At 35.4% G+C, this 21,195-nt stretch overlaps 2 protein-coding genes across 2 annotated transcripts; one reads left to right on the forward strand and one right to left on the reverse strand.

The window, feature by feature from the left end:
* Window positions 1-644: 644 nt before the first annotated feature.
* LOC138124561 (XK-related protein 7-like) lies at window positions 645-18,781 on the forward strand. The gene is made up of 5 exons (XM_069039647.1): window positions 645-1,050; window positions 15,973-16,277; window positions 16,333-16,494; window positions 17,481-17,760; window positions 17,812-18,781. The coding sequence occupies exons 1-5, from the start codon at window positions 755-757 to the stop codon at window positions 18,035-18,037; spliced, it is 1,269 nt and encodes a 422-aa protein (XP_068895748.1). The 5' UTR covers window positions 645-754; the 3' UTR covers window positions 18,038-18,781.
* LOC138124568 (nuclear transcription factor Y subunit gamma-like) lies at window positions 18,774-20,796 on the reverse strand. Its single transcript, XM_069039658.1, has 8 exons — window positions 20,687-20,796; window positions 20,599-20,625; window positions 20,126-20,544; window positions 19,946-20,075; window positions 19,420-19,896; window positions 19,220-19,369; window positions 19,053-19,169; window positions 18,774-18,909 (listed from the first exon to the last, which is right to left on the reverse strand). The coding sequence occupies exons 3-8, from the start codon at window positions 20,146-20,148 to the stop codon at window positions 18,838-18,840; spliced, it is 969 nt and encodes a 322-aa protein (XP_068895759.1). The 5' UTR covers window positions 20,149-20,544; window positions 20,599-20,625; window positions 20,687-20,796; the 3' UTR covers window positions 18,774-18,837.
* Between the last annotated feature and the right edge of the window lie 399 nt (window positions 20,797-21,195).

The following is a 21,195-nucleotide window of genomic DNA, read 5'->3' on the forward strand; positions in this document are numbered from 1 at the left end:
ACACCTTGCAATTATACTACGTAAAATTAGAGGCAAATTGCGCTTTTTATAACTTTCTAAACAAATTTTCAGTTCAAAATAGCACAAGTTTGCGATTTGGTGCCGACACCGCACTTGCATATTTTTGCATCTTGATCAATAGCGGTGTTGATTAACAACGAGATCAGAATAAAGCGGCTAAAATTAAACATGATAGTGACGCAGGGGTGCATTAACCCCTTAAAAATAAACGATCATGATTATGAACGATTTACGTCAAACCTTCACGAACATTTTCTTAAATTATTCAGACGATTGATCTAATCGGTAACATGAATGGCACAAGATGGACAAATTGACGGGTCAACGAAGGTCAAACATTTTCAATTACTCCTATTCTCTCCATAAAAACCAGACAATCTTCGCCAATCAGCAACGGCCACAATCGAGACGACGAAAAAATTCAATTAAAAACCGATCGAATGGGCGAGTGCGGTCCTGTCTAGCAGACGCACGCGCAGTCTTACCACCTGCTGAAATTCTCCATTTCCCACCAGCTTTCTCTCCGCTAATTTTTTGTCTCACTTGTTCTCATCGGAACCGAATGAGAAGTATGCTTTTGTGAGGACTGGAGGTGAGAAAATAGTGAATTTCGCGTCCACATCAACAACAACTCCACCGAGAGTGCAGCAGAAGCAGTTCGCGGGGTCGAGGTGTACAGTGTTGTCTGCAAGAGAGAGGTTAAGTAATGTGTGTGGATTAGACGGGATGTGCAATGGCCGAGGATTATCCAGTTGTCGTGCATTTCTCGAGGGACCCTTCTTTGGCCAACATCGAAAACATCAAACCTCAAGTTGAATCGCCGGACAAGTTCTCCGAGACGGCCCAAAACTTCGACGTCTTCTACGTGATCTGTATTGCCTTATCGATCATAACTTACGTGCTAGATCTGGTCCTGGCCTGTGTCCTTTTGTACTACTACTCGGTGTACGGCTACGGCCTCTACTTTGCTCTGACTTTGACTTTTATTCTTGTGCCTGCCTTGTTCGTCACGACGGTCAGCTTGAGATGGTAAGTGCTGTCATTACGTCGTTAACGGCTTAACCTGCGCCGATTTGCATGGTGAATCTCGATTTTGTCAAGTTCAGCTCTACATTTACCCAAAAATAGGGGGCTATAAAAAACAGTAAACAGTCGCTGACGCGCGCTTGTTATTTTTGAAAACATTTTTGTCACGAGTGCAACTGTCATCGGTTTGGCAACGCTGCGTTGATACCAAACGTGCGAAAAATTCACCCCCTAAGAGGGTATTGACCAGGGCCGACTTGAGCAACACCGGCCGGGTATGTCAATTTTTCGCCACTTTCACCAGTCGTGACGTCAGCGGGTTATCTAGTGCTGGACTATTACACATTCATTCATCGGATATACATCGTGGTCCAAAATATTCAACCCACCAAAAGTTTTCCAGTATTGGTAGGCCATGGAGAGAATTTTCCAACTGATTGGAAACGCAAATGTTTTACGTTTAGGAGGTACGATTCAACCATCAACAGAAACACGGGGAAAGCAATTTTATAAAACCTGTTACCATTGTCATTCATTCGAGTTTATCTCAGACATGACTTATTTAAAATCCACAGCCCACTGGGATTTCTCAATACTTGCGTAAAATCCGTCTCATTACCATTTGACGTAGCGGAGAAAATGGTTCCGGTTTTCTTTGCAGATATTTATGCACGTCCCCGACCCGACCTCGGACGTCGTGAGTCTGTAATAAATTCATTTATGTAATTACCATTTAGACGTCGCCGCCAACGACGCCTCTTGTTGAGGACGCAAGGAAATTATCGCATTATTGTGACCCGAATGACGCATCGCGGTCGCCTCTGACTTTCTGGATTTTCATCGGATTAGTTGATTTGAATTTCCAGAGTTGTTGCGGGCCATTGTTGTCGAGTGTTTGTTGCCATGGTTACGGGAAGTGTGTTAGGGTTGAGGAAAACGAAAGTGTTGGCAGGAGAGAAACATTAAAAGTTGTAATCAAGCAAGCCATTTTATTATCTTGCGTTTTTGATATTTAGTAACGTATGAATCAAGTTCAGACTCGCTTTGGGTGACCATTACTCAAAAATGACATTTGTGTCCCAAACTAACACAAGAAGTAAGATAGAGAAATTAATAAACAAACATCAACTTTGTTTTGAAATTTGTTTGTTACATTCCGAAATTTTACTGGTAAACAAATAATTTCAATGCGTTTTTATATTATGAAATTACCACAAATTCATTTTGTGGTGTGGATTTTTTCAAATTAATAACATTCTTAATCTAGGTTCTAGGTATTTACAAATTTTTGAAAACTCAACATTAATTGAAGAACAATAATAGAGCTAAAGTCAAAACGAAACATGACATCACGTGGTTTGCGCAGAAGACGAATGTAGGTCAGTTGAATCCAGTTTACGTATATGACAGTGACGGAGTCAAAAATTTTCTTTTGTTTACGCTATAGAGGGTGTTGGAGGAATGTTATGAAGATGAAAATAGTTTTTGTTATTCTATTAGAGGTTTTACAACAAAAGTAGATGACCTCGATGTAGAATTTCTTTCATCAGGTGAAGAAAATTGAGTTTTGGTTAAGTTTTGCCCCTAAACTGACGATGATACGGCCCTGTCAGCGAGCGCGCATCCTAAGCTCCGCCCTGTCATGTTTCGTTTTGACTTGAGCTCTACATACATAGTTACATTTCATGTCAAATTTTGGAGAAAATGCCAATTGTTGATAAACATCACTAGATTATTTCCACTTTATCGAAGCGTTTCGAGTTTTCCTCCCTTTTTCTTATCTACAATCTCTGGGAGTGTTCATCATAATGGAGAATCGATTTATATAAATATTTCCGTTGATATTTGACATAAACAACGACGCCGTTATGTGCTAGAATGTCGTGATTCGGTAGAAAATTATGATTCCCATGTAATATGTAAGTCCCAATTACGTTGCACTACATAATTTACTTACATATTTCAAATGTCATCTTCGTATTTATGTACTTATAGTGCTTCTGGGCGCCTAGTAAAGATGTGTGGCAAAACTATTTGTGCAGGAAAATTTTTGGTTTTAAAAATACTTCATTTTACACCTTGGTTTGTTTTATGAAGAGGGCTGTGAAAACAATTGGATTGTTTGCATTAATCAATCACGATTCTATTTGCGTAAGTTGGTAAAAAACTGATTGAGTGTCTCAGAAAAACACTGAACGAAATGTAAATCTAGGTCTAGAACGAAAGATTTCTGAGACTTGAAAATTTCAAAATTTTATTCTTGTTGTGTCAAGTGTCAAATTAAGAATTGACGAGATTATGTCACGAGACGATTGTTATTGGTCAGGTGTTGACATTAATGACACGCTCAATTAATTAAATTAAGAGGGTCGCCGAAAAAAACGAAGCAATACGTGTGACCTTGTCTAGGTGCAAAAATAAATTGTGAAGTGATTTCACATTTTCCTCAAAAAATAAAGACGAAAGGGAAACTTACGAAAATAACTGTTATAAAATTGGCAACATGTTATTGGCATTGGACTCGCATAAAATTATTTTTGCTCGGTTAATTCGATGCAGATCTTTTTATAGAGTTTTATGTTTGGTACGAATTGCAATGGCAATGGGATACGTTGATTATAAACATTTTCAAACGGGTTGTGGGAAAATTATTTTCATTACATTTTTTTTTCATTTGTTTAGGAATGTTAGACGTCAGCGTGGAATGCGCAGGTGGCACTCGTGGCGGCGGAAATTTGAACATATTGTCTTCTGAAAAGTTCAAAACGTCAAATTTCTGTAAACCACTTTTTACTGTCATCATGACGCATTCAAAAATTAAACTTTTCTGTGTCGGTCACGCAATGAGTTTTTGAACTTTGACTGTTGAGCTAATTGCACTGAGTGTAATTAAATCATCGCTTTCACCTGCTGCCTACCCGTTATTATGGCACAAATCACTATTTTTTAACGTAAATAAATCAAAATGACAAAAACATGACAAGAGTAGAAAATGACGTTATACCTATTAACGTGAAGGTTGTTATAGAGTTTATAGTATGAAAATGACAATACTGCCCGCCAGAAATTTTAATTCCGCAACTGTACTCGTACAGTTAATTTCAAAATTATAGAGTACACCTGAAAAATCAAGAAGAAACATAATATTTTTTATATAGGTTAGATAAGTTTGACAACATAATACTGTCTGTTTTATCCTCTGCACGGTGCACGGTCCGGATTGACCACCCTTCTTCTAATTTGGAAAGAATGATCAGTTTCGCGTTTGTGGTTAGATTAGGCATTTTGTTTGTCAAAATTGACATTGATCGTTAACAAAAAGTGTAAGTGCATTTTACACTGTAGAAAATTTGGTGTACTCTATAATTTTGAAATTAACATGTATGTATCGATTAATCCAAAGAATTTTTTCTTTAAGTTATTACTCTATGTAGACATGTAATTTGCAAAAGAAAACTATGTACATAATTCAAAGAATATTCTAGCGTGTTAAATTTTAGGTAATTGTTCACTTTAACAACTTCTGGAATTTTCGCGTTTTTTCTGGCTAGACAGCCTCAGGGCGTCCTCCTAGATCCCACCATTCAAACAAACCTTGTGCAAATGCCTTTTTTTCTCTCTTGTTGTGTTTCTCGGTAAGGAAAATTCATTTGCACAAGGTTTGAATGGTGAGAAACGATCTAGGAGGACGCCCTGAGGCTGTCTAGCCAGAAAAAACGCGAAAATTCCAGAAGTAATTAAACTGAGCAATTACCAAATTTTATATGGCTATACTCTGTTTCCGAGTTCGATGCCGCTAAGCCATAAAATAACGGAAGGACTGACAGATTCCAGTGCGTCCAAAACATTTCATGAATAATTAATTATTATAAGCAGCCTAGGCCATTCTAGTGGTATTAAAATGTTACAATTCAACTTTTTGGATTTCCTGCTCTAAAGTACCTACTATCCTTTACTTGGCATCTTCCGAACATCATGTTTTCTCACTCTTACGGTCGCACACAGCTTTCCGAACGAGGATGGCCAATTTGTTAACGAGAGCCGAGTGCACTAAAAAAAGTATGTGTTCCCATTTGAAAAAAAAAAAATATTTTAACAGTCTAGCCTTGAAGCCCTTGGGGCTATACGTGAGTTTAGTAAGCCATCTTGTAGCCTATTTACAACGATTTAAATTGATGTATAGATAGAGAAATAAGGGAGCTATGGACTCGTCTTGTTTTTTGGAGACACCTGTAAAACACTTGACAGAATATTCTACTTGATTTTTGGTAGTAGATTAATTTGATGCAGATATCTTTAATGTGATATAGGTATAGTTTGTCCAGCGAGAGATTGGTTGACATAAAAGTCACTAAATTCTACGTAGAGAATTCTAGTGCATTTTATTATAGTGTTGGGTTAATTTAATACAATTTAAAATCTCCCAATCTCTCGCTGGACGAAGTTTAGATGTCAACCTTTATGAAAATCAAATATCATTTTGTGGCATTTGTGGTGGCAGAAATTTCGAACAAATCGTCCTCTTACAATGAAAGTACATAGTGTGTTTGCGAAATAGTTTTCTTTCGCAATGATGTGAAGTGTTTGACCAACTGGAACGAGGACAATTTACCAAAAATATTAATGGAAGAAATGCAACAAATAAGTTTTGACTTGAGCGATCATTTGAAAAGCTACTTTAATTCTTATTTTAGTCAGGTCAGGTCAGAACATTTTAGTCAGAAGTAGTACCAATCTTTTTTGTTCTAGTCAATTCAGGGAATTATTTTGTAAGTTTTGCATTCTCTGTAGACATGTAAATTTTCAGTTAAATTCTTCCTAGAGCATGAAGTAGATACAATTTGCTAGGATTTTTCCAAGGTCGTAAATTCTTTTTGCTACTATGCAACTTAGCTGCGACTCGTGCTTGTTTCCGAACAACACCAAAGGCATCAGTGAAAAAGCAAGGAAAAATTTACAGAAATTAATTCTACAAGAAAATCCTAGGCCAACACTAAGTAGTTATGTACTTGAGGTGGCGTATTTATTTTAAATGACAAATCTGTAATGCTTGATTTTTTGTGGAAACCGCGTTTAAAAAATGTTCTGGTCAGTGGCATAAAGGAAAAACGATACATTTATTTATTTTTTTTTACTTTGACACTGAGTAAATTCCAGCATTCGATCATCTCCTACCTTTCACACGCCACAAACGTTTATGATTCCGAGAAAGGCGATATGTTGGGTTATTCCTGGCACTCGTGCTCGCCCATACTTCATAAATCTTAAAGTAAAATCATTTTTCATTCGTATTTTATTTACTCGTCGACTTAACGACCAGTTAGCTCAAACTTATCCATCCCCGACCGTCTTAATTGGCGGTTAATTAAACGCCTAGTTATTATTCTCGAGCATTTTAAACTGTCATTGTGTTTGCTTCGAACATTACAGGCAATAAATTTAACGACGAATTGTTATTTTTAGTCGATTGCGTAGTAGTTACTCGCCTGTTGAGGATCTAATTATACACCCGGGTCGAATATTACCTGTACACCCACGAAAATGAAATTTTTAAATTTAAACCCAGGTGTGGGTGAGATAATATCGGTTTTAATTCCTAAACAAAAATATTATTTGTTTGGTGAACAATAACTATAGCACGCACTCGCCAGGATCGTAAACGACTTTATTTTTATCACGAGTCAGCTCGTAATTTTTGTTTGGTATTTAATGTTTGTATAAGTTTTTAAATATTTTTAGCATGTCGTACAAGTCGGTTTATGCAAATATTTTTACATACAAAGTTCCCAAAAATTAATACATTGCTCTATCGTCAATTAGGATCGAATTAAAATCGTTGGGTCGTCCAAAAATTGTATACGCACCTCAGGAGTGAATGATTTTTTTACCCTCAGTGCTTTGTAGAACCCTCGGGCTACAAACTGCACCTCGGGTAAAAATCATGCACTTCACTCCCTCGGTGCATAATCTATTTTTTCTCGTTTTATTTCTTTTTTTTTTCAAAACCACTAGATTCTTTAAGGGTCAGTGCATTCATAGCACACGAGTTTTTTCTATTATCATAAATTTATTTTTAGCCTTTGAAATTTATTTAATGAATAATTCAAGGACACGGATCATACACAGAGCAATTATCAAATGCAAATTCAGTTGTCGTTTATTATTTCGTGTTTGTGTAAATTTTTAATGAGGTTTGTGTTATTAACGGAAAACTGTTGATCCTTTTTCATTGATTCTTCTCAACAGGTGAACACCTATACAGGGTGTCTCAAAATTCACGAACTCTGAATTCAGAGCGTGGTAGGAAAGAACCCAGTGGAGCTCGAAAAATACTTAGAAAAAAAAATCGCTCTTCCTGAAGAAGATATAAGAACTTCAATTTTGTTCAATACATAGCAGCCTTCATATCCACAGTGACAAAATACTATTCTAGCTACGTTGCCGTTCCATTTTTAAGAAAAATTACAAAAATTTAAGATTTTTTTACTCCAAAGTAAAGCTATTCTTCAAAAAATTGTTCTACGTTATTATTTTCCACAATCATCTACACCATAAATAAAAATAAACACTGAACTTTTCAGCTTGTATTTGAAGAAAACACACTTCAAAAAGTGCATCTTCAGACCAATGTACAATCGCGAGCAATAAATTTTGGTCGTCAAGGTCAATCTTTGACGCAATCGAAAATGCTCCATTGTAAAACAGTCGTAAATACCATAACCTATCATCATGTTGTACGACATTAATTGTCATTTTTTTCTCAATTTTTTGACACTTTGTTGACGTGGGCATAATCGGGCAGGGAAATTTTTTAAATTTGTGACAATCTAACCAAATTTTGAAATGACATTGACGACCAAAATTTATTGCTCGCGACAGTATCTTGGTGGGGGGAGTCCCAAATTTTTTTTTTTATTTATTCTGAATTCACGCATTTTGAGACACCCTGTATATTTTTCTTTGGAATCGGAATGAATCGTTGTTTGAATAACATGCAAATGTTCCAATAAGATAATTTGCGGTTTTACACGACGAGAGTCGCATACGGTGCCCTAACTACCGTAATCCGTAGTTTTTCTAATGAGTAAGTATCGATTAAGAAAAGACCATTTGATGAAAATAATTAACTCTTGTCAACAAATTGAAATAATTTTTTTTTATTTCATTTCTATTTTGGAAAAAGTGTAATAGACAAGAGGATGAAAATTCCAACACGAGCCGTAGGCGAGTGGTGGAATCATCCGAGTGAATTAATAGCCATTATACCGGGTGGGGCATTTTTATATACCTAACTAATTATTGATAAGGTATATTTGAGAATTTTTATTTTTTTTTTATTAATAAATAAGGCCGTAACAGTTTTATTACTTTTTTGAAATTAACTGTTAATTTACCTATAAAGTTTTTTGACTAAATAAATCTGTATCTGCTAGCGCATCAAACCCTGGTGGCACAATTACAAATTTTGACTTGATTAGCTAAATAATTCGCTTTTTTATTTAAACGCAAACCAGACGCCTGATCTATAGCACAATGGTATAATTTCCCAACAAAAGGTATTACCGACCGTTTTAAACCTTTTTGCCATAAAATTGACAGTTTCCATTGTCACCTAAATTTACGACAGCACAAGTAGCAGGTCATAAATAAAAATGATTTTGAAAGTTGAAATGTAAAACTGCGTTTAATTCAAAATCTAATTCGTGTTTTTTCCGCTGATTTCGTAAATAATTATCGGAAGTGAATCTGGGTAGGTTAGTATAAAAATCAGAATTTGACTTTTTGGTTGAAATTTACAATTTTTTTTTTTTTGGCTTTGTAAGTGAAATATTATCAAAAAATTATGAAATGTACCTTACCAATAGCCAGGTAAATGTGAAAAATTTCGACAATTTTATTTTTAATTAGAAGTCGCGATTTCTCGCGTGCGCGTATACGATGCCCAACCCTGTATAGGCGAGTTGAAGACTATTAATTTCTCCACGACTATACCAAGAAAAAACAATCTTTGAAAATTGAATTTAATTTGATTTTGAATATTTGACGATAAAATTGTGCGCCGTTTAGCGGTTTCTACGCCATGCGCAACTTATTGCTTACAAACGTATCCGATTGACAATCTGCACTTGTAGAATGAAAATACCAGGGATGTGAATATCCAACAAGAATGCATTCATTCTTTAATAGTCGTGGAAAAAAATAATAACATAACGCAGGCAAGTTGGCGACTTAAAACATCGATTTCTGTAATTGTTGCTTCTTTTTAATCCGAAATGAGCATACAGGGTTTTATTTAAAAAAGAAAGAAGTATTTCAACGTATGTATTTCTTAAGCAGCCATAAACATTAAATCTTGAAATAATAGATATTAATCGTTTTTTCTGTCCTATTTAATTTTCTAATGTTGTTTTTGTATACGAAAATACATCAATAAAATTAATATTAATATAATAACGGGACTAAATGATAAATATTTAAAAATACTCCAACAAGATAATTTTATTTAAGGATCTATGGTTTTTATTTTTTTTAAATTATTCTCCCAAGTTATGTATATCTTATTTTATTCTTATTTAGTGTTCCAGATTTTTTTTATATACATACATACATACATATTTACATAACAAATGTTAATTATAAAAACAAGAAAGGAGCAAATTTATTCCAATACATAATTTAAGTTATTCACCAGCAAATTCAGTTTGGTTTTTTCTTTTATTTCTCGTTTAAAAGTAAAGGGAGGAACAGCCAGAGAACAGAAGTACTATAATTAATTTTATTCATTCATGGAGTCTTCAAATAACATCGATTTTTTTTCCATTGTGTTTTCCTTTCATATTTAATTTATTAACTTTATACTTATTTAACTTGCACACAAAAGTACCATTTGTTTAATGACTGATATGATTGAAGTAATAACTATTTTTATCTCGTTTTGCTTTGAGGAATGTTATAAACTAATGCCACCTCATCACCGATAAATTTTTTGTACGGAGTCTAATGAATCATGTTATTTGAAGAGAATATACGACTTTCAACAAGACAGTTCACATACTTACACGACAGCAGGACATGACACAACATTTAACAGATGTTATGGTGCTCATATATATTTTGTTATTTATCTTAATTCCAGGTATATACATATTAATTTTTGTAAATTGTTATCCTATTTACTCCAAACAAAGATTTATGATCGGTATGCACATCACTTGAGTATTGTAGGACGGATTAAGTATTTTTGTAATTATCAATTTCACAATCGTAATATTGCAACACTTCCACACCATTATTGGAATAATGTTTTGTGACCGGATTATATAACATTAATTATGTACAATTTCGTAACTATCAACTAAAATAGAAGAAACTAGTAGAACTGAACTAGAAAAAAGAAAAACTTGTTCGATAAGTAATAATGACAAGAAACGACATCATTTTCGTTTTGTATTAGTTATCAATCAGTTTTGAACGAATTTGCAAAATGTTTCAAAAGGCCACTTGATTGTAAGATTGTTTTGCAACTGTGAATTAATGGAATTCTATCAAATTGATTATATTACTATGCTTTTACGTAATATAGTTCCGAGTAGTTTGGGCGATTATCTCGATTAAAAAATTAAGTAGTTCGTAGAAATCTTATCTTGTATCTCTCTTTAGTGAATCTAATTGTTTGTAAAATTATCCGTTATCATGAAGCTGACTCTAGGAAGTCAAGTATAATAATAATTAGTTCTTTTTTTTAGTTCTGAATCGTTTTGCGTCATGATTGTATCTGTAAGGAAAACAGTCATTCAGATTTCTTCATAGTCAACTGTGAATGTTTTGTTAATATGAGAGCGTAAATTTTCCTTTATTACTCAGCATTCAACAAAAAACTGTTAAGTTTTGTATGTATATGCATTTTTTATTTTACGATGGATAAAATTTTATTTTTCAACGTGGAGGAAAACAGATAAAGTAAACAAATGGGTTGCCCAGCAAAAGAGACAATGTTTGATCAACTATTCGATCGATCAGAAAATAATGTAAATAACAGGTTCTACTTTTACAAATAGTGTAGTATGATGGCAGCTTTATGGAAAAAAACTTCATTATGAAGTAAATCACAGAGATCTACATAAATGACGACTGTTAACCTTTTCAATTTCGAAATCGTTCCGTAATTATCCTGTAACAGATTATTTACACAACGATCAACAAATGCATTTTCAGACTTTTATTTTTACTTTCATTCAATTTTTTGTTAATTCCTTTTACTTCTGTTGACCGGGAGATAATTTGATTGATCAGGTGGTCCTGGCTTCAGTTCAATCAAATTTTGTGTGACTCGTAAAATGACAAAGTTTGGGGTATCTGAATCCTACAAAATTTGAATTTGAATCTGGAAGCATTGAATTTTTGTACCTTTGTTGACCAGCTTTCGGACTCTTTCAATTTTTTTTCAACTTCTGCCTTCACTCGCGCATATTCCAAAACTCTTCAATATTCCGTCTCGTCATTTCATTTTCTCTTGTATAGCGAATTCTTCGAGTGAGTTTAATCCTGTTCGAATAATGAAAATGAAACACGTACAACTGTGACCTATTTCCCACTTCACGAAATTAATAAAACTTTATGTCGGTTATAATGCGAACTTTTTATTAAATCAGAATGTGACTGCTTTCAGAAATAACGAAACCTTGATTCACTTCCCTTCGGAACCTAAATACATAACAGTTTGGGAGTATGATGTTCAACTAAATTAATGTTCACAAAAATGACTGTTGTGCTTTTATTAAATTGTAATAAATGTCATCGAAGTTAATGGCTTGCGAAGATTAATTTTGGCAGAAATAGCCCCAAGCTTTTACAATAAATTTTAATTTCTCAGCAACACTTGCACTGATCGATAGTTAAATAGGTCAGGGATTTATTTTTTTAAATCTTTTTGTTTGGGTTTTGTAGAGTTTTGTTAGGATCTAGATTGAATAAATGACTGTCGTTATTAAAATACCGCAGCCGGATTAAATGTAAATTGTTACGGTTTAATATTTAAAAGACAAACCAAACAACCGATGGAAATCCGGTTTCCAATAACAAATAAATGTATTTTGAAAGATCTGGTTTTTATAAAGTTACAATTTCCTGTTTATCGGAAAATCAACGTTGAGTTATGATTGGCATAATTAAACAAAGGTGTTTACCAATGGAAAACCTTCAGAATTTAGGTAAAAAACACACGAATGTGTTTATAATTCGATTCAAGTGTGCAGCAATACCCAATAAAAATAATTCCGACATTTGCAATTCATACAGGAAAGGTCATCGTTCCGATACGAGGAGAATTCGTGATCAAGTTGCATTAATTTTTCGCATAAAAAGGAAACAACTTCGAAATACACGTTTTCCTGTGTTTTGTTGTCCTGCGCCACATATATCGAGTTATTTGATGGTATTATAATTAAGGACTGGCATTAAATAGCTTTATTGTTACTCGAAATGTCGGGGCGATATTGACGGACAGTTGATTGAATGGCTTCACCGTAATTAATTCGGCCAAAATTCGTTGCAGTTTGACATTCAGGTCAAATCTATAGAAATAAGTATCGATAGGGACAAAGCGGGAGGAATTTTAATTATTTTAAGGGGGGAAATGTTCGGAATTGGCGATATATATTTCTCCAGTGGAAATTTTTTATTTTCGCAAATGCGGTATGAGTGAGGTTTTCCTGTCTGCTTGATAAAACGCAATCAAGGATCTGGTGCACAAGTTCGAACAATATTTCTAGAAGTCAACTACAAGGTTGAGCGTGCTCAAACGGAATGAGGCTTTAGTTTTTGCAAAAATATAAATTTTATCAATTTGGTCATGCATGCTATTCTTAAAATTTCTATAACAGGTGTTGAAAGATTGACAACCGAATGAAAAACGTAGATCTTTTGCATAGCTTATCATTAGAATGGAGCAGTAGATTTTTTGTTTTTATTGCCATTTTTGAAGATTTATTAATGACTTTTTAATTTTTGTTTGATATTATTCCGAAGTAGTTTTATAATTGTTTATTGCGTTGTTTTTTATATTTTTAAATTTTTACGAGTAAAATATGTAGGTATGTATGTATAAACATGTAATATGGAAATAGAAACTGTACAATTATGGGCTTTTGGAAAGGTAAATTACAACAATTATCAATTAATTAGCATTGTTCTTTTTGTTAGTGAAACACATATTTTGAAGCCTTGGGATTTGTGGCATTTGACTATTTGACACATATAACTTCGGTCAAGATAAATTAAAAATACCCGTACTTTTCGGCAAAATCGTAAGTGTGTACTTTTGAAGAATATTTTTCTTGTAATCATTATTGCCTGTTGTTTGTACATTTGTGTAAAATGTTTCATTTTATTAATAATAAATTGAAGACACGAAATTATGCTTCCTCCAGTTAATAAATATTGTTTTTTCACTACTAATCTCAGAAGGCGTCATTATTGACTCTCGAACCGACCCCAGAAGTAGAATTTCTCTCCCTTGGTTAATAACAATTTTCATTATTAACCAAGGTCAATAATGAACAGCTGTCACCTAGCAACGAAAGATTTTCTTTGATTTTAATGGTTAACGTAGACAGACGATTTTCAATTTTCATAGCAACCGTTGAAAAATGAGAACTCGGATCGTCGCATCGGACAAACAAATTTAATTAATAATTATTATTAGAAAGGGTTTTAACGGATCTAGTAGTGAAAAAAATAATATATACACCACGCTAGAGAAGACAATTTTAAGCCTCGCTTCTTTATAATAAACTACCTCGGCTTAAAAAAATGTCTTCTCTACCTTGGCGTATAACATACTATTAATTTTAACAAAGCAAAAATGAAAATCCTCATGAGAAATCTTTATAAATAGGTATTTAATTTAAATTGTACAAAGTGGTACCGGGTGATCAAAAAAGACTGTTTGAGTTGGCAGTACAATTAAATTAAGAGCATTTTATTATTCAGCTGTTTGCAACCGGATACCTCTCTTGACAGATATTTGACGTGAAATCAACAGAACTAAAATTGTAGGTTATGTATGTATAAAAATCAACGGTACACTTGAACTGTCCGTGTCAGTGTGAAGTCGTCAACAACCGGAAGTTATTCCAGTTAATACAATTTAAAAGTAAAAATCAGTACTGCCAACTCAAACAGTCCATTTTGATCACGCTGTATATGTATTGCATCAAGCAACTTGTTTTTTCGTGCTTATTATTCATGCTTATTTATAACAGAGAAACGAAACTTTGTTCGGTGAAAATAAAATTTAATTGATGTCAGTTGATTGATGGTGACTGAAAATTTGTTGGAATTGGTTTTGACAGAAATAATAATTATTATTATAATGATAATTTCTCTAATCTAATCTAATCAAGATACAAGAAATGCTTTTATAATTCTTTTCGGACAGGGAAAACAAGCTATTCTAACCATGATTTCATTTTTAATCCTTATTTATGACGGAAGAGATAAGAAACTGTTTAGTAGAAAAAAAGAAATACAAATGGATGCACTATGACGATTGTCAAATAAAAAAAAAAAAGAAATTTAATTCAAGAATCTTATAAAATAAAGCAGTTTTAATTTAATTTAATAATTTTGATTTGCTCCTATTTAACAAAAGGTCAAAACATTCTCAGTTTACGAAACAATCATGATACAAATCATGATTACTACTTATTGTTGTTGAATCATTTTGCCTAAAAAATCAAAATTACGTTATCAAAAAGAATTGGAAAAATGGACACAAAGTGAAGTGAACGAAAGAGAAACTTTCATCCACTGGTAACTATGCATACAGACTCACTTTCTAGGGAGGTATCGAACAATTTTAGTTATTTTCTAGACGGAGGCCGAAAACATTATTTGGTAGAGCTTTATCCTCTTAACACTAAACTGAAAATGCGTGTGTTATGTAACCTCCATTTGACAAAAATGACCTGATTTCACATGAAACATTTTTATAAAATCTATAGAAGAATTGTATTGATAACATAATTACATAACATTTTTGATTTACAATGCAAAAATTTCCGATAATAATGCGGAATCTGGAAAAGTGCCCCGAATGCTTGCAGCGTTTCCACGTTGAATAGTAAGGGAAATCCTCTTGAAAAGGAATTTCTTTGATTTTGAATCGCCTGATTCCGCAATAAGTCGGTTTCCGATGACATTAATGAAATCGATGGCTTCTTTGCAAAGAAAAGTTTCATAAATTGGCGAGTTCTCCCAATGGTTAAAATTAACACACGTGTTGCAGATACACCTGTATAGTTAGTATGACTTTGGAAAAATTTTACGTAATATACGTGCGAAAGGACCATTACAAAACTCCTGTGATTAGATCACTTGTAATTCAAGTTTCATACTCGTCTTGCAATGAATTCTTTTTCCACATCACAACGTACTGTTATATTGTAAAATATACCGATTTATTATAGATTTTAAACAGAATGATACTTCGTAAAACGACAAACGGACGTGTTACATGTCTGAAAATGTTTACCTACTACATATTTAGTTTTGACGGAAATGACGATATGATAACTTTCTTTTAACCGTTTTGACTCAATCAAAGACAGGATTTTTTTTTCCATGGCCCAATCATTTAGAAAACTTTTCAATCGCGTTTCTTCTGGAATTATCTCTGGCAAACTAAATTAATCTCAAAATTAATTACTTATTCTTTTGGAAACCTGTTTAAAAGCAAAACATTTGTACTGCCCTACAGGTGCCGTCCTACTGTTTTCGGACGGAAAGGCTGGAGGCATCCTCAACAGCATCACGCTGCCCTACAATTCTTAGTAACAAACTCCCAAAATTGTTTTGTTTCAATTGACACAAAACAATTCAACGAAATTATTCCACCTCATATTGACAATATTTTATTTTTTCCAGGTACATCATAGACCACGACGACCCCTCCGTGGGGAAGACCAGGCTGGTCCATTGGGTCGTCCGGATAGTTTTCCTTCTGTTGCAACTCTCCCCCCTGCTGCGCTACATAGACACCCTTATCTACGGCATCCAGAGTAAGATCATCGGATCGTCCTTCCTCTACCGTCGAATGCTGGACGAAGACACCAACAGCGCTCTACTGAGGCTGTACCATTGCTTCCTCCACGCTGCCCCACAAGCCATCATCCAAATGATGATCCTTCTGATCCACGTGAGCCATCCAGAAAAAGTACCTCTCAACATAGGTAGGAAGAGCGACATTTCTCGAGTGTTGCGACTCAAAACCAACTCTGATTCCAGATGTGATCGTGATCCAGTCGTGGACGGTGGTGGCAGCCCTGACGTCCATCGCTTGGTCGCTGACTTCGTACCACAGATCGGTCCGCTACGCGCGAGATGACAAAGATAAGATCAAATGGGGAGGGACCCTCGTCGCCTTCTGCTGGCACCTCATGAGTGCATGTAAATATTTTACTTAGTAGATAAAGGATTAAATACAGATAAAGATAAATAAAATATAAAATTTGAGCAAACGGTGATGATGGCATAATGTGGGAACGGCATTGTCGAGTGATCATTTTCGCTCGTTAAGTCTGCATTAAATGGGAGGTAGTGCTGAGTAATGGTACACAATTGTACCAAGATGGGTTTTTCTGGTGGGATTGTCGCTAAAAAGCATTTGAGTTCAAGTACGTAACCTTGTGGGTACATTAGATGGTAAAAATAACATTAGCGAAGTGGGTCTAATAGAGATATTTTTACCTTTTTTGATCTTGTTCAGTCGACAACAAGGTCAATTGACACTTCCAATTCTCATCTTTTGTAAAATTAATTGCGAATTAATCTTAGTAATAAAAAGGATTTTCTAGAAGGACATAAAGATACTAATAATAAGTGTACAGTGTGAAATCTAATCCAGTTGCTGAATAGTCGAGTACGCAACGGTCGAACGCGTTATGCAGCGACGTACAATGATATGCGGCTTTGATAAAATTTTTGTCAAAACGGGTCTATAAAGTTGGAAAGTTATCAAAACATTTCAAGTTGGTACACAATTTTATATTTCCTGTTTACAATAACATTTTGAAACTGATCGATTATTTCCTCCAAACTAAAAACGAAAAGATAATTGCATAGGATCGATTAGGCAAGGGCCAAATTCTGCTCTCACGCTTCAATAAAAATGTATCTATTGCGAATCCTACAAAATTAAAAATCACTGTTCGATCTTATCCAAATTATGACACGACTTGTGCGTGGGTATTTTAATCTAATCTTCTGTACCCTACTTAGTGTCCGCATTATTTTTACCGTCAACCCACTTCATTTATTACATTTTGTCTTGCCATTACCATATCACGTCACAAGCCACTTTTCGACAGCAAATGCGATTAAACCAATCAATCTTCCTTAAAAGGACAAAAATCGAAGCGACGTTCTCGTTCCAGTGTCCCGAGTGTTGGCCCTCAGCTTGCTGGCCTCGATTTTCCCGGCGTGGATGGGATGCGTGTGCGTCCTCCACTGGATCGTGATGTCAATATGGCTGGCCTTGAGCCAACACCATCCTGCAGCTTGCAGCAGCCGCTGCGAGGAGCTCTTCCTCTCCATCAGTCTGGGCCTCGCCTACGTCTTGGCCTTCATATCTCCGCGAGACGGACCCACGCGCTACATCTACCTGGCCTACTACCTCGTCTGCTTCATGGAGAACACCGCAGCTTTGGTCGTGTGGTAAGCGGAGACTTTAGGTCCTTCGAGGCGGATCTAGCGTTGGTGTTGCAGGTGCGTCACGAACAACTCCGCCGAGAATCCGTTCCTCTACTACGGGGCCGCGGGGGCCCAAGTGGTGGCCTTCCTCCTAGCGATCACATTCCTCCTCGTCTACTACAAGTACTGCCACCCGTCGAAACCCTACAGGAGCAAGATTCCGGACGCGTTGGACGGAGGGATGCTCGACATAGACAAGCCGGGCTACAGCAAGTCCTACGACGTCAGGTCGCACTCCTGATCCGTGACGTTCGTGTAAGGACGAGGTCCTTGCACGGGATGCTTTTCATTGAACTGTGTACCTAAGTGTGCGTTGACACTAGCACAAAGTTACTAACAGAGTTGCTCTCACGATTATTTTTATAAGCTCAGTATTGAAAATGTGATATTTGCTAATTTTAGGGGTCGCAAGTGATCTTGTACGAACAGTATTGGGGTTTCGGTTCGAATAATAAATTGAATTTCGCTGCTCTGGCACTTGTTGCAGATTTGCCTTGATGAGAGACTGCCAACTGTGCCAACAAAATTCGAGTAATTGGTGTCTAATAATGCCTTAAATGTACATAAGATTATTATTACTGTTGACGCTTCAGATTTTATCGTTGTTTTGAGGGTTGAGGTTGGTTTTGTTGTTGTGTTGACATCTTAAATGGGCCTTGCCGTTGCGCACCTGTACTTATTTCCGAGTGAATCAGGGTATTTGTTTTTGTTGGACGTTTACACTCGTTGAAGTGTGGAATTGAGCCGTTTTACACCAATATTCTCACTTAGCCAGTTTGGTTGTATAATTGAGTGATAATTAATGCTCTGCGATATAAGTGTGAAATACATTATCTATATTGCCTAAGATGTTATTTTGAGGGAACAATTTGAAATTATGATATATTTTGTATTATATTTGCAAATATTGTACCATAGATAACTGTATAGATATTTATAAGTGTTGTTTCTTTTTAATAAAATTTTTCAAAAAGCAGTTAAAAAATTTCGACGTTTTATTAACAAACAAAACAACGTACAGACTTGCAAGCTATCGCTACACTATTCGCTCTCGGCGTTGCCGTTGCTTTGCGTCAAGAATACCTGCTGGGGCACCGAATTCTGCTGTGACACCTGGAAAAATTGCTTTTATTATTTTATTTTATGCCGGTTAACATAACCTTAAACCTCTAACACTACGAATTTTAATTTTGGTGGTTGGTAACAATTAAAATATTTTGTGGGCTTGACAAGTTACCATGTTGGCAACAACTTACCTGAATCAGATGAGGCTGTGAGGTTGCAATGGGGGCCGTTTGTATAATGACGGGTTGCGACGTGTTCCCTTGTAGCTGCATTTTAATCATCTGCAGCTGCTGTGGAGTCAGATTTATCTGAAAAATTCCCAAATTAATCAGCTCAACCTAACTTGACAATTCCCTACCGGAATTTGCTGTATTTCTCCGCTAGGGGTCACTATCTGCTGAACGATTTGTACATTTCCTGGCTGACTTTGAGCGATGGCTTGCCCCGCTTGTATCAGTACTGGGGTCTGTGCTGCTGACGTGTTAGGAGGCGACGTACCCGCCACACTCTACAACCAACAAGTTAAAAATCACTATTTTACAATAAGGCGCTACAAACTTGGTCAATTGTGTTGACTTGTACTGTCTGTACTTGCTGAGGCTGCACTATCTGTATGGCACCTTGGGCTTGTGTGACGCTCGTCGGTGATGCCGCCGCCGTCGTAGGAGTGTTCTGTTGCAAGTTGGCGTGGTGCTGTTGGGCGAGTTGGAAGTAGTAGACTTGGTCCGAACCAGAGGAGCGAGTCGCGTCTTCTCTAGGTTTAGCTGGCTTCATGTCATCTCTAGGCACTATGTCTATGAGGAAGTCAAACTGGTCATACTTGGAGATGGCCATGGCGATGTCGTTGCGTTGCAAGGTGCGTCTCTTGTTGTCTTCAGTGTGGATCCAAGCACGCAACGTCAGCTCTTGAATGAAGATTTCGGCTGCTTTTGCGAACAGTAAGGGGGCTTCAGCTGAAATCATCTTCACGTCTTCATCTAATTTCATGATTTTTTTGATCCTGGCGAGGGGCAAGACTTGCTGTTTCAAATCCATCTAGAAGTGTGTACGTTGGGACATGTGCAAAGCATTTCAAAAGACTTACATTTCGTATTGCTTTGATGTCTTCGAGAGCTTTGGGCCAGAATTGATTGAGGACATTTTGGGCCTCGCTTTGCGTTTGAGATTGATCTTCAACACATTGTGTTTCTGTTTTATCTTCACTGGCCTCAGCCCTACAACACAAGCGTAAGGCAACTTGGCCTTGTTACTCAATATTACTCACGTATTTAAGTAGTAAACCGACATTTTGTGTTTGTTTTGAGTAGTTTTTGAGTTGTATGCGGTATATTTAAAGCTAAATTGACCGCCTCAAATAACCAATCAGTATTTCTTGTGCTCGTCCAATCCAATGCTTTTGACGATTAAAACAATATGGCAGAATGGCAGACGTCTTGTATGATTAGCTCTTACTGTGTGACAGAGGGCGCCACTCACCTAAATAAATTACAAAAATCGTAACAAATCCATTCTGGTCATTGAACAACGGTAATTTAAAAAAATAAAATAGCGAAATTATTAGATTTTGAGTTTCTTTGAGCTCTTGTTGGTCTGTTTCCGGTTTTCATTTGATGGAATCGTTTCTGTCTGTTTCACTGATACTCACTAAACTGACTTCTCATTCATCAATATTCATTATTTGTTCTGTAAAATTTCAAATACATATTTTGTAAAAATTGTGTTTAATTCATTTCCTACATCTCCAAAATGTTCTTGTTCCATAAGCTAGAACAAATAGAGTTTACATTTTTTTGAGCAATTTTTAAGGTTTCCATGTAATTTGTACCATATTTCTTATTCAGATTAATTGATTTATTTATACTTTTCAAAATTTTGCCACTTTGATGAATTTTGATTGTTTGCACGTCTATGTTTGTAATTTTGACATCTTCAGTACATCACATCTAAACTGAGATGAACCAACTACTCATTAACTCATTTGAACTATTCTGCAATTTCTCAAGAATAAAACAATAACCCAATGGATCCATTTTTGAATCAACTACATAATAATAATTGTCTATCACTGAAGACAATATAAAATGTTTTCTTTACACTTAATTTATACTTTAAACACAACATCCAAAGAATTACATGAATTTGCTTCCAATTTTCGAATCATTTACACCTTATTTGAGTACGACTCTTTGAGTTAGTTGTTATTTACAATATTTTCCTCTATAGTATTTTCTAGTTTCGAATGTGAAATTCAATATTTGATATTGAACCGTATATTCAACATATGATAGCACCATAACCACAACCGGTATTTTTTAAAGTTAAAATTTGGGACCC

Source organism: Tenebrio molitor, chromosome 2 (assembly GCF_963966145.1).
Source record: "Tenebrio molitor chromosome 2, icTenMoli1.1, whole genome shotgun sequence".
Taxonomy (NCBI): domain Eukaryota; kingdom Metazoa; phylum Arthropoda; class Insecta; order Coleoptera; family Tenebrionidae; genus Tenebrio; species Tenebrio molitor.